Below are 12,389 nucleotides of genomic sequence, written 5' to 3' on the forward strand. Positions count from 1 at the left end.
ATGCTCAGGAAGGCCCATGCGGCTCCCCTGTAGACCTGAATAGGATGCTCAGGAAGGCCCATGCGGCTCCCCTGTAAACCTGGATATGATGCTCAGGAATGCCCATGCGGCTTCCCTGTAGAACTGGATAGGATGCTCAGGAAGGCCCATGCGACTCCCCTGTACACCTGGATAGGATGCTCAGGAAGGCCCATGCGGCTCCCTGTAGACCTGGATATGATGCTCAGGAAGGCCCATGCGGCTCCCCTGTAAACCTGGATATGATGCTCAGGAATGCCCATGCGGCTCCCCTGTAGAACTGGATAGGATGCTCAGGAAGGCCCATGCGACTCCCCTGTACACCTGGATAGGATGCTCAGGAAGGCACATGTGGCTCCCCTGTAGACTTGGATAGGATGCTTAGGAAGGCCCATGCGACTCCCCTGTAGACTTGCATAGGATGCTCTAAAAGGCCCATGCGACTCCCCTGTGGAACTGCATAGGATGCTCTGGAAGGCCCATGCGGTTCCCCTGTAAACCCGGATAGGATGCTCAGGAAGGCCCATGCGGCTCCCCTGTAAACCCGGATAGGATGCTCAGGAAGGCCCATGTGGCTTCCCTATAAACCCGGATAGGATGCTCAGGAAGGCCCATGTGGCTTCCCTATAAACCCGGATAGGATGCTCAGGAAGGCCCATGTGGCTTCCCTATAAACCCGGATAGGATGCTCAGGAAGGCCCATGCGGCTCCCCTGTAGACCTGGATAGGATGGGGTGGGCAGCATATTGAGGAACTAATTCCCTCCATGTTCCTTCTTCAGCCACTGAATGCCCACTTTTTCTCTGTCTCTCGCCAGCAATCAGCAGCTGCAGGAGAAAAATGGAGGGGATCAGTTCCTTTATATACCGCCCCTCCTGTCCAACTTTTGTTTCTTCTGCCTCCATGCTGCTGTGTGCTCCCCTGGGCCCCGCTCATCCCCCCCGCAGCTCTTCCGGCTTCCTCACTCACCTCTTCCACCGGCTGCTGAAGGGGATGCTTCAGGTCTGAGATCGGGGAAAGGGCTGGTAAATATGTCCCTTCATTTTCTGAATGCACAAAGTCAGTGATCGGTAACGATTAATGACTCTGTCCATTCATACAGTATTTGAGCCATAGTAAGCTGTGTTTACTATGCTTCATTATGTGACTGAACAGGAAGCTCTGTACAGAGCTACTCCTGTCCATACTTTCTGTTCAGCTGAGGCTGCAGAGAAGGAGATTGAGGACTGTGTCCTCAATCTCTCTGTAACAAAGGTGAAACATCAGAGGTTTATTTAGACTCCTGATTTCTCACCAAAACCCCGCAACAGGGCTCCTAAAAAAATTGAAAAAAATTATTTTAAGAAATTAAATCAAATAAAATAGTAAAAAATAATAACAAAAATTAAAAACTACTGACACCAGTAGCAGAACTACCAGGGTCACAAAGGTCGCACTAGCAATTGGGCCCTTCCACTCACCACTGGCCTCGGAGGGAAGGGCCCCAGGCTGGAGGACATGGGGGCTTCTCATGGTTTCTTGTACCAGGGCCCTGAAGGTTTTAGTTACACATCTGATGTCATCAAGACCAATGTAGAACCCATAGCCCCACATTCAACCGGAGGACCCTGAGGGACATTCCACTGCAAGAACATAGGGGAGCACCATCTGCTGGAGGAGGAAGCAGAGAATCGGACAAGTTAACCTGCTTTTCCCATTCCCTGGACTGAAACAGATACATACCTCTTATGGTGCAGGAGAAGCCCCGGTGCAAAGGAGGAGTTTTACTTTACCTGGAGTTGGGATTTCATACTTACTCATTTTAATGAACTGCACTAGATGCAAGAAATGTGCAAAAAAGGCGCTGGCACAATTTCTCAAATGATGCCGCACCAAATTGCATGGTATGGCAGTACCAGGGGCGGACTGACCATTTGGAAACTTGGGCACTGCCCGAGGGCCCGGGGTCAGTAGGAGGCCCTATGAGATGCCCCTGGTTCCTTTTTCATAGGCTTTTTTGAGTTTGGGCAAGGACACAGGGGTCCCATGATCCCCTATTGCCCGGGGGCCCCATGAGTTGTCAGTCCGCCCCTGGGCAGTACCATACATTTTGGCAGGCACGAATGCATACACGTTGGCTAGATGCTTAAACATGCCATGAAGAATTAATGACACCCACGTGCATTCGCACGAACTGGGAAAACACATGATTTTGCATGCATTCCTACACCGCGCCTGGCGTGCGCAAGCCCTAAAGGACATCCTGATATTCAGCCTCTTGGGTCAGAAAAAGCCACATTAAGAAATAATAAGGCGTACCGTGTTCACAGTGCAGGCCAGTTCTTCCGGCTGCGCAGGCGCATTCACCAGTCACATGATCACAGGAGCCATTGGGACCGCAGCGACACGCGTGAGAGCAGCCTTTTCCATAACGCCCAACGGGACAGGCTGAAGAGGAACAAAAAATAATATCACTTAAAGCAGAGTAGCCGAGGAATCTCTTGATTGATCCTAGGATGCTGCCTGCAAAAGAGTCCATTTATACTTATGGGACACATCAAAACGAGTTATAACGCGCGTTTTACCGCACATTGCCGCATTATACAAATTACATTGTGGTAACAATTATCTTACGGGGTTGTGTCAGTTTTTTCATAGGTTGCATTTTCAGGTGCACTGCTAGGCCATTCCAAATTTTATGGTCTGCCTTAAAGCACCGTGACGCACTGCATTAACACAGCGCTTGGGGGTCTATTTACAGTGAAGGAAATGCGTATTTGATCCCCGGCTGATGTTGAATGTTCGCCCCTCACAAAGAAATGATCGGTCTAAAAATCGAATGTTCGGTGTATTGTAACACTGAGAGACAGAATAGCAACAAAAAATTCAAAAGAAATGCGTCTAACAAATGATGACTGATCTGCATGTTCATGAGGGAAATAAGTATTTGATCCCCTATCATTCAGCAGGATTTCTGGCTACCAGGTGTCTTTCATACAGGTAACAAGCTGAGATTAGAAGCAGTCTCTTAAAGGGAGTGCTGCTAATCTCATTTAGTTATCTGTATAAAAGACACCTGTCCACAGGAGCAATCAAACCATCAGATTCCAAACTCTCCACCATGGCAAAGACCAAAGAGCTGTCCAAGGATGTCAGGGACAAGATTGTAGACCTACACAAGGCTGGACTGGGCTACCAAACTATGGCCAAGCAGCTTGGTGAGAAGGTGACAACAGTTGGTGCAATCATTCACAAATGGAAGAAACACAAAACAAGTGTCAGTCTCCCTAGGTCTGGTGCACCATGCAAGATGTCACCTCGTGGAGTGTCAATGATCATGAGAACAGTGAGGAATCATCCCAGAACTACACGTGAGGATCTTGTCAATGATCTCCAGGCAGCTGGGACCACAGTCACCAAGAAAACAATTGGTAACACACGACGCCGACAAGGACTGAAATCCTGCAGTGCCCGCAAGGTCCCTCTGCTCAAGAAGGCACATGTCCAGGCCCGTCTGAAGTCTGCCACTGAACATCTGAATGATGCAGAGGAGGACTGGTGGGAAGTGTTGTGGTCAGATGAGACCAAAATCCAGCTCTTTGGCATCAACTCAACTCGCCGTGTTTGGAGGAGAAGGAATGCTGCCTATGACCCCAAGAACACCATCCCAACTGTCAAACATGGTGGTGGAAACATTCTGCTTTGGGGGTTTTTTTCTGCTAAGGGGACAGGACAACTGCACCGCATCAAAGGGACGATGGACGGGGCAATTTATTGCCATATTTGGGTGAGAACCTTCTTCCCTCAGCCAGGGCATTGAAAATGGGTCGTGGATGGGTGTTCCAGCATGACAATGACCCAAAACACGGCCAAGGCAACAAAGGAGCGGCTCAAGAAGAAGCACATTAAGGTCCTGGAGTGGCTTAGCCAGTCTCCAGACCTTAATCCGATTGAAAATCTGTGGAGGAGCTGAAAGTTCGAGTTGCCAAACGTCAGCCACCAAACCTTAATGACTTTGAGAGGATCTGCCAAGAGGAGTGGGCCAAAATCCCTCCTGAGATGTGTGCGAACCTGGGGGCCAACTCCAGGAAACGTCTGACCTCTGTGATTGTCAACAAGGGATTTGCCACCAAGTACTAAGTCATGTTTCGTGAAGGGGATCAAATACTTATTTCCCTCATGAACATGTAAATCAGTTCATCATTTGTTAGACGCATTTCTGCTGAATTTGTTGTTGTATTCTGTCTCTCATTGTTACACCGAACATTCGATTTTTAGACCGATCATTTCTTTGTGAGGGGCAAACATTCAACATCAGCAGGGGAGCAAATACTTATTTCCTTCACTGTATAAAAAGTTGCTGTGAATGTCTCAGATTTTGCTCAACTGTTGAGAATAAGCCCCGTAATGTGTCTATGTTTATCTATGATCATCAGCACCATCCAATGGCCATAATGCAGTATTTTCCCTAAATACCTCAATGGGAAAAATACCACATTATGGCCAATAGATGGAGCTGACAAATCATAGGAAATAAATGATAGACACATTACAGGGGTTGTATGTGATGGCTGTGTGAAAGAGATTTGGACAGCACATTTTTAAAAAAAAAGACCCCATAATCTGCATGGACCCTCAAGGTTCAGTCCTGGGTATTCCCTATGAAAAGACTTCATACTGAATGCATAAAAAGAGGTAACTAAAGCCCAGCTCCAGCCAAAAAGGCTTTTTCTGGTTTGCGAGGAAGGTCAGTTTTTTTGCTGTCCGTGTCTTCCTAACCCAGTGACACCCCCTTGATTCTTACCGTGTTGTCACCATGGTCAGGAAATAAGGTGATATTGTTCTAATAGAGTCACGCATAGCTATACAGATCTGGCTGGGGTTCGAATTCTTTCTAGTCCACTCCAAAGCATACAAAGACTGTCTCTGCTGGTGCTGGGCTTTGATATTTTCCTGCCTTCTACTTGCAGTGCATAACCCCAGCCATGGAAATGATCCAGACATATCTTCCTACTGACCTGTTCCACAATCTGCCCCCAGGTAGCCCGATGGGCAATGGCACGCTCCGGTGGTGGCATCGCAGTGACCGCCATTCTTGCATTTGCAGTGGTGCTCACAGTTTCGTCCATAAAATCCACCGGCGCATTCTAGAGAAGGGAAGATGGTGACAAATGAATCAAGTATACTAATGTAACCTACAGGAAACCTGCCATGATAGGAATATGGATCCTTCCAATGCTGACCTCTCCTGAAAATGCTAACTGCCTGGCTGTCCTACTGATCCTTTGCCTTCAATGCTTTGAGTCACTGACCCCCCCAATATACATAGACGTATTGAACTACTGATTGTCATTGTAGAAGTGGTTGATTGGCGGTCAATGTAGAAGTGATTGATTGGCGGTCAATGTAGAAGTGATTGATTGGCGGTCAATGTAGAAGTGATTCCTTGGCGGTCAATGTAGAAGTGACCCATTGGCGGTCAATGTAGAAGTGACCCATTGGGGGTTGGTGTAGGAGTGACCTATTGGCGGTCGGCGTAGAAGTGACCCACTGGAGGTCTGTGTAGAAGTGACACATTGGCGGTCGGTGTAGAAGTGACTCAATGGCGGTCAGCGTAGAAGTGACTCATTGGCAGTCGGCGTAGAAGTGACCTATTGGTGGTCGGTGTAGAAGTAACTCATTGGTGGTAAATGTAGAAGTGACTCATTGGTGGTTGGTGAAGAAGTGACCCATTGGCGCTCAATGTAGAAGTGTAAAATAGACTAATTGGCGGGCAGTGACCCATTGGTGGTCAGTATAGAAGTGACCCATTGGTGGTTGGCGTAGAAGTGACTAATTGGTAGTCAATGTAGAAGTGACCCTTTGGTGGTCAATGTAAAAGTGATCCATTGGTGGGCAGTGTAAAAGTGACCCATTGGCGGTCAATGTCAAAGTGACTTATTGGTGGTCAGTACAGAAGTGACCCATTGGCGGTCAATGTAGAAGTAGCCCATTGGTGGTCAATGTAGAAGTCACTCGTTGGTGGTCAGTGTAGATGGAATGTAATTTCACTGCTTACTGTTCAAGGAACCTCTAGCTCCCTCCGGAGGAACCCTGGTATCCCACAGAACCCTGGTTGAGAACAGTTGCTTTAACCTATTGAGGTGACTGCCAGCATGAAGTACCATCTCACGATATAAAGATAATATCTCCGTGTAGCTTCATCTTAACCCCATCAACATGAAACGTTCCGGATGCTCCACTTACTCAACTGACAGGTATGCCCATAGTAGCCCGGGGCGCAGATACACTCCCCAGTCACCGGGTGGCAGTCTTGATGTTGGCCAGGACACTGGCAGATTTTAGCACAGTTCAAGCCGTAGGTACCTGGAATACAAACTGAAGAGAAAACGATTATTCAGATTATATTTTTAAATTTGCTAATCGTATCTGAGGTTAAAGGGCACCTCTTCTCTTCTCATGGAGGATAAAGTAACGGGTTTGATGGATAGTCTACCCCCTTGACTGTTGGTACTTACCTTCCATTCACTCTTCTGCTGTTTGGTTAACCTCCAGAACCCCCCAAATTTGCTTCCTTATTTGGTCACAGTTTGCACAACACTAAGGACCGCCTCCCCAGCAGCATTCTGGCCTGGTGATTGGTCAGAGCAGAGAAAGGGAAAAAAGAGTCACATGTTCCCCCTGTACCCAGAAGTACTGCCAGTTTCCTGTGACACCAGCAGGTGATCAGGGCAGTGAGGCAGCCAGTGTAAGGAATTTCCATGCTAGTGGGTGCCAGAATGGACAAAGTACAACTTCGCTTTAAATGTGACCTCCAGCCTCCCCTCCAGTCTTGCACAGGTGTAGCGTCTCCTCCCCTTCAGTCTTGCACAGATGTACTGGCTCCTCCCCTCCAGCCTTGCACAGGTGTACCGGCTCCTCCCCTCCAGTCTTGCACAGGTGTACCGGCTCCTCCCCTCCAGTCTTGCACAGATGTAGCGGCTCCTCCCCTCCAGTCTTGCACAGGTGTAGCGGCTCCTCCCCTTCAGTCTTGCACAGGTGTACCGGCTCCTCCCCTCCAGCCTTGCACAGGTGTACCGGCTCCTCCCCTCCAGTCTTGCACAGGTGTACCGGCTCCTCCCCTTCAGTCTTGCACAGGTGTAGCGGCTCCTCCCCTCCAGTCTTGCACAGGTGTAGCGGCTCCTCCCCTTCAGTCTTACGCAGGTGTACCGGCTCCTCCCCTTCAGTCTTGCACAGGTGTAGCGGCTCCTCCCCTCCAGTCTTGCACAGGTGTAGCGGCTCCTCCCCTTCAGTCTTGCACAGGTGTACCAGCTCCTCCCCTTCAGTCTTGCACAGGTGTACCAGCTCCTCCCCTTCAGTCTTGCACAGGCGTACCGGCTCCTCCCCTTCAGTCTTGCACAGGTGTACCGGCTCCTCCCCTTCAGTCTTGCACAGGTGTAGCGGCTCCTCCCCTTCAGTCTTACATAGGTGTATCGGCTCCTCTCCTGGACTGAAATGGTTTCCTCTGATTTCACTGCACACTGTGAGCTTCTCACAAAGTGCATTAGAAGCTGCAGCAAGTCAGATAGATCTCCGCTCATTTCTTGGCTGGAGGACGTCCAGCATCATCTAGAACTTTCCTACGCAATCTTACTGTCCCTGGCCCCGCCCCTTCCATTCATTGGATTTCAGTTCTTTCAATCACGGAGGCTCAGCATCACATGTGGGCGTTACCTACAGCAATCAACATGCAAATACAGCCTGGCCCACTCCTCCAGACTGACATCCACCCATTTTGATATTTGCATAATTCCTCCCAAGAGCCTGCCCACCGCTTCCATCATGGCTGAGGGCCCTTGAGAGCCATACTGAGGCAGGGTGCTGGAATGTTTTCAGGAAGTCATGTACAGTCCCCTGTGGATCCCTCCCACCAACCACGATCTGCCTGCAATTGCGGAGAGAAGCACAGTGACCCAGTGATGACATCATTGGATCTAAAGTATGGTATGTAATAAAGATGGAAAGATCTTATTTAAAAGTTCAAGAGCAACACTGATGAAGGGAGAGAGAAATCAGGCAGATTAAATGTCAGCTTTTAGGTAAATAAATCTCTCTACTGAAGCCCCGCAGAGCAAAAAAACAAAAAAATGAAAGCGGCCCCAGCCCTTCCCCCACTCTATTCAAAACCAAAAAAAAGTTTTGGCTAAACACTTTCTATATTGTTTATTCTCAGATTGGTCTAATGTGTATCACATATGGCATGATGTGCATCGCAAGCCGTGTTGTCACTAAATCTGACATTCCAGGATGTTTCGCTTCCTGAACTGACAACAATGTTTCAGCAACTGTCAAGTGTGCACCTGCTGAGTGGCAGTTAGAGATAAGCTGTGCTATACCAGAGAAGTGAAGGGGCGGGGGTGGGGGGACTTTCAGTGGGGTTCAAATCATGTTATCACACTTCCTTTTCTGGCGTAACCCGTCATGATCCTCCCGGAGTAATACATGCTTGTCTGTTACTGCAACAGATGAAGATTTTAAAGAAAGGAGATATAGGAGCATATACTGTGATATCTGTTATAGGAAAAGGTGGAAAAAATAATACAATTATTTGGGAAAAATGTAGAGAGGCTTATGGAAGGTCTGATCGATCCTGCAGATTGTGGTGCTGTCTTTGGGTTGGGTGCACACTAGAACATAGTGCACAGTGGAGTGGGGTGCAAGCTGGAGCGGGGTACACGTTGGAGCGTGATGCACAATGGAGCGGGGTACACGTTGGAGCGTGATGCACAATGGAGCGCGGTACACAGAGCGGGGTGCACAATGGAGCGGGGTATACAGAGCGGGGTGCACAATAGAGTGGGGTACACAGAGCGTGGTGCACAATGGAGCGGGGTACACATTGGAGCGTGATGCACAATGGAGCGGGGTACACGTTGGAGCGTGGTGCACAATGGAGCGGGGTACACATTGGAACGTGATGCACAATGGAGCGGGGTACACAGAGCGGGGTGCACAATGGAGCGGGGTACACGTTGGAGCGTGGTGCACAATGGAGCAGGGTGCACATTGGAGCGTGATGCACAATGGAGCAGGGTACACGTTGGAGCGTGGTGCACAATGGAGCGGGGTACACGTTGGAGCGTGATGCACAATGGAGCGGGGTACACAGAGCGGGGTGCACAATGGAGCGGGGTACACGTTGGAGCGTGGTGCACAATGGTGCTGGGTACACGTTGGAGCGTGATGCACAATGGAGCGGGGTACACAAAGCGGGGTGCACAATGGAGCTGGGTACATGTTGGAGCGCGGTGCACAATGGAGCGGGATACATGTTGAAGCGGGGTGCACAATGGAGCAGGGTACGCGTTGGAGCGGGGTACACGTTGGAGCGGGGTACACACTGGAGCGGGGTACACACTGGAGCGAGATGTAGGCTGGAGTGAGGTGCACGCTGAAGCGTGGTGCACATTGGAGCGTGGTGCACAATAGAGCAGGGTACACGCCGGAGTAGGGTGCACATTGGAGTGTGGTGCACAATACAGCGGGGTACATGCTTTAGTGAGGTGCACACTGGAGTGGGGTACACACTGGAGAACGGTGCAGAATGGGAGGGGGGTACACACTGGTGCACAGTGCATCGTGGAGCGCAGTGCACATCGGAGAGAGATGTAGGCTGGTGTGAGGTACACGCTGGAGAGCAGTGCACAATAAAGTGGGGTACATGCTGGAGTGAGATGCACACTGGAGCATGGTGCACAATGGAGCGGGGTACACACTGGAGTGAGGTGCACAATGGAGGGGGTTACACACTGGAGCACGGTGCAGCATGGAGCACAGTGCACAATGGTGCAGGGTACACACTGGAGCATGGTGTATACTGGAGTGAGGTTTACACTGGAGCGAGATGTAGGCTGGAGTGAGGTGCACAATAAAGTGGGGTACACGCTGGAGTGAGATGCACACTGGAGCATGGTGCACAATGGAGCGGGGTACATACTAGAGTGAGGTGCACACTGGAGCCAGGTACATAATGGAGGGGCGTACACACTGGAGCATAGTGCATACTGGAGTGAGGTACACAGTGGTGCTGGGTACACACTGGAGTAAGGTGCACAATGGAGCGGGGTGCACCGTGGAGCCCAGTGCACAATGGAGCGGGGTGCACACTGGAGTGAGGTACACAATGGAGCAGGAAACATACTGGAGCGGGGTGCACACTGGAGCACGGTGCGTACTGGAGTGAGATACATAATGGAGCAGGAAACATACTGGAGCGGGGTGCGCACTGGAGCGGGGTGCACACTGGAGTGAGGTACACAATGGAGCAGGAAACATACTGGAGCGGGGTGCACACTGGAGCACGGTGCATACTGGAGTGAGGTACACAATGGTGTGGGATACACACTGGAGCAGGGTGCACACTGGAGTGAGGTACACAATGGTGTGGGATACACACTGGAGCAGGGTGCACACTGGCGCTCGCCGACACGGGCAGAACGGTCAGAACAAAATCCTTACTTTGATCACAGCCGTTGCCGGTGAATCCCGGAGGACATCCACACTGGCCAGTCATGTGATTGCACGCTGTTCCCGGAGCGCAGTGGCAGAGTTGCAAGCATTGATCGCCGTAGGATCCAGGGAGGCAGGCTGAGCGAGAAGGAAAGAAGTGCAATTAGATTGGATAACGTCATACGGAAATCTGCTGAAAGTGACAGCCGAGGGCCCCCCACAGATCTGATGTTTGCATGCAGCATCACATAGCGGGGCCCCATCATTCCTTCTAATGATAGGCTCAGCCATTAGATACTGTAATGCACACTCAGTGGCCGGATGACAGCACTTGTTCTCAGTCTCAGACCTCGGGGGATCTCCCGCCTCTCATTCTCAGCTCCCGAGCTGTTCTAGAAGCAAGGACAGTTATATTAGAAGGCAAATATGAATCTTCCAGACGCTTGCCCACTGCATACATACTACAGCCTCAATGTAGTAGAAAACCCCCGTTGTAGCTCCCCGAGGTGCAGAGCGATCGGTGCGCTGGCTTGCAGTGTCCTCCTAACACCCGAACACATATGTAGATGAAAGAAAGCCGGTGGATCAGGTCGGCTCTATAAATTAATTGCTCCGCATGGGGAGACATAAGAAGTGCCCATAGTGTAGTAGGTAATAAAACCCCCTCTGAAGACGTGCGTGCGCACGAAACGCGTAAGAGGGAGCCAATAGGCCATGAGTCATGCCGCCGGAGTCACGTAAAGGCCCGACGGACATCTTGCTTATGGACGGTTAGTCCATTTTACCTGTCATTTATTTTTATGTCATTTTATGAATTTGCAAAGTCTACTATTTAATAAAATTTGGTTTTATTACCTACTACATTATGGGCACTTCTTATGTTTCCCCACGCGGAGCAATTCATTTATAGAGCCGACCTGATCCACCGCAGGATCCAGAGGAGGGAGTCCCTGTCTGACAGGCTTCTACACCCACCCATCCCTTAAAGGGGACCTCTGGCTGACTGTATCCTTTACTACCCGGGAGCTCCTGAGGCACCACCATTATCCAGAGGGAGGATTATCCTTGACCTGGCTTTATCCGATTCCTAAAGGGGACCTCCATTGATTGATTTAATATGCACATACATTACGCATCTGGTGAGTGCGTATTCTTACCTCACTGATCTGGACTGAAGTATTATTGCTGCTATTGCACCGATATCTGCACAGATTGTCACTTGTGGATTGTTACAGTTTTAGTTGGAATTCAACATATGTTACTTTATGTGGACTTTATCATTTTTAATCATTTATTCATTTAGCGCTGCACTTATTTGATTTCCACGCACTGCGACTTGCAAATCGCATGCCAAGTCGCACCCTATTGTCCGCAAATTGGAGCGGTCCTATCGGTGCGGTTCCGACTTGGTCGGAGCCGCACCGATTTCAAAAGTAGTGCATGCGCTACTTTTGGTGCGATTTGCGTAGATATTTGTATCAGATGTCTTGCAAATCGCACCTGAAATCTGAAATCTTTTTTCTATTTTTTTATTGGGTATGTTTTATAGCAGAAAGTAAAAAATAGTGTTTTTTGTTTCAATAAATAAAATACAATAGGTGCAGCGCTACCGGTATTACTAAAATCACAAAACGTAAAACATATGGTGCCAAATTGCACCCAATGTGAAGGAACAGTCTATAGGTGCAAAAACGTGAAAGCTTGACATGCAATAGTCACCGCCGGAACCCGCACGTGAGGTCCGGCGGCCATTTTGGCTAGTGGCTGATACAGCCATTTATTTCAGCTCTGCATTTATGTGATTTTTGTAAGATTTTACCATGGAATAGAGGATTTTATATCAATACCTGTAGTAAGGATTGCTAATACATTTTTGAAGTATATAAAAATACTAGACTATCAGT

The 12,389-nt window shown here is 49.3% G+C and overlaps 1 protein-coding gene across 2 annotated transcripts in view; it reads right to left on the bottom strand.

Annotated features, from left to right (window-relative positions):
- Positions 1 to 12,389, bottom strand: part of MEGF6 (multiple EGF like domains 6) — a 529,814-nt gene that overhangs the window by 14,935 nt on the left and 502,490 nt on the right. For both annotated transcript variants that reach the window (XM_089652234.1, XM_089652235.1), the window contains 4 exons: positions 10,495 to 10,623; positions 6,244 to 6,375; positions 5,016 to 5,144; positions 2,317 to 2,445 (listed from right to left, as the gene is read on the bottom strand). In XM_089652234.1, the coding sequence (XP_089508360.1) occupies positions 2,317 to 2,445; positions 5,016 to 5,144; positions 6,244 to 6,375; positions 10,495 to 10,623 (519 nt within the window). The remainder of the gene's footprint in view (positions 1 to 2,316; positions 2,446 to 5,015; positions 5,145 to 6,243; positions 6,376 to 10,494; positions 10,624 to 12,389) is intronic.

Source organism: Staurois parvus, unplaced genomic scaffold (genome assembly GCF_062004578.1).
Source record: "Staurois parvus isolate SC_StPar_1 unplaced genomic scaffold, SC_StPar_1.0 ptg000676l, whole genome shotgun sequence".
Classification (NCBI taxonomy): domain Eukaryota; kingdom Metazoa; phylum Chordata; class Amphibia; order Anura; family Ranidae; genus Staurois; species Staurois parvus.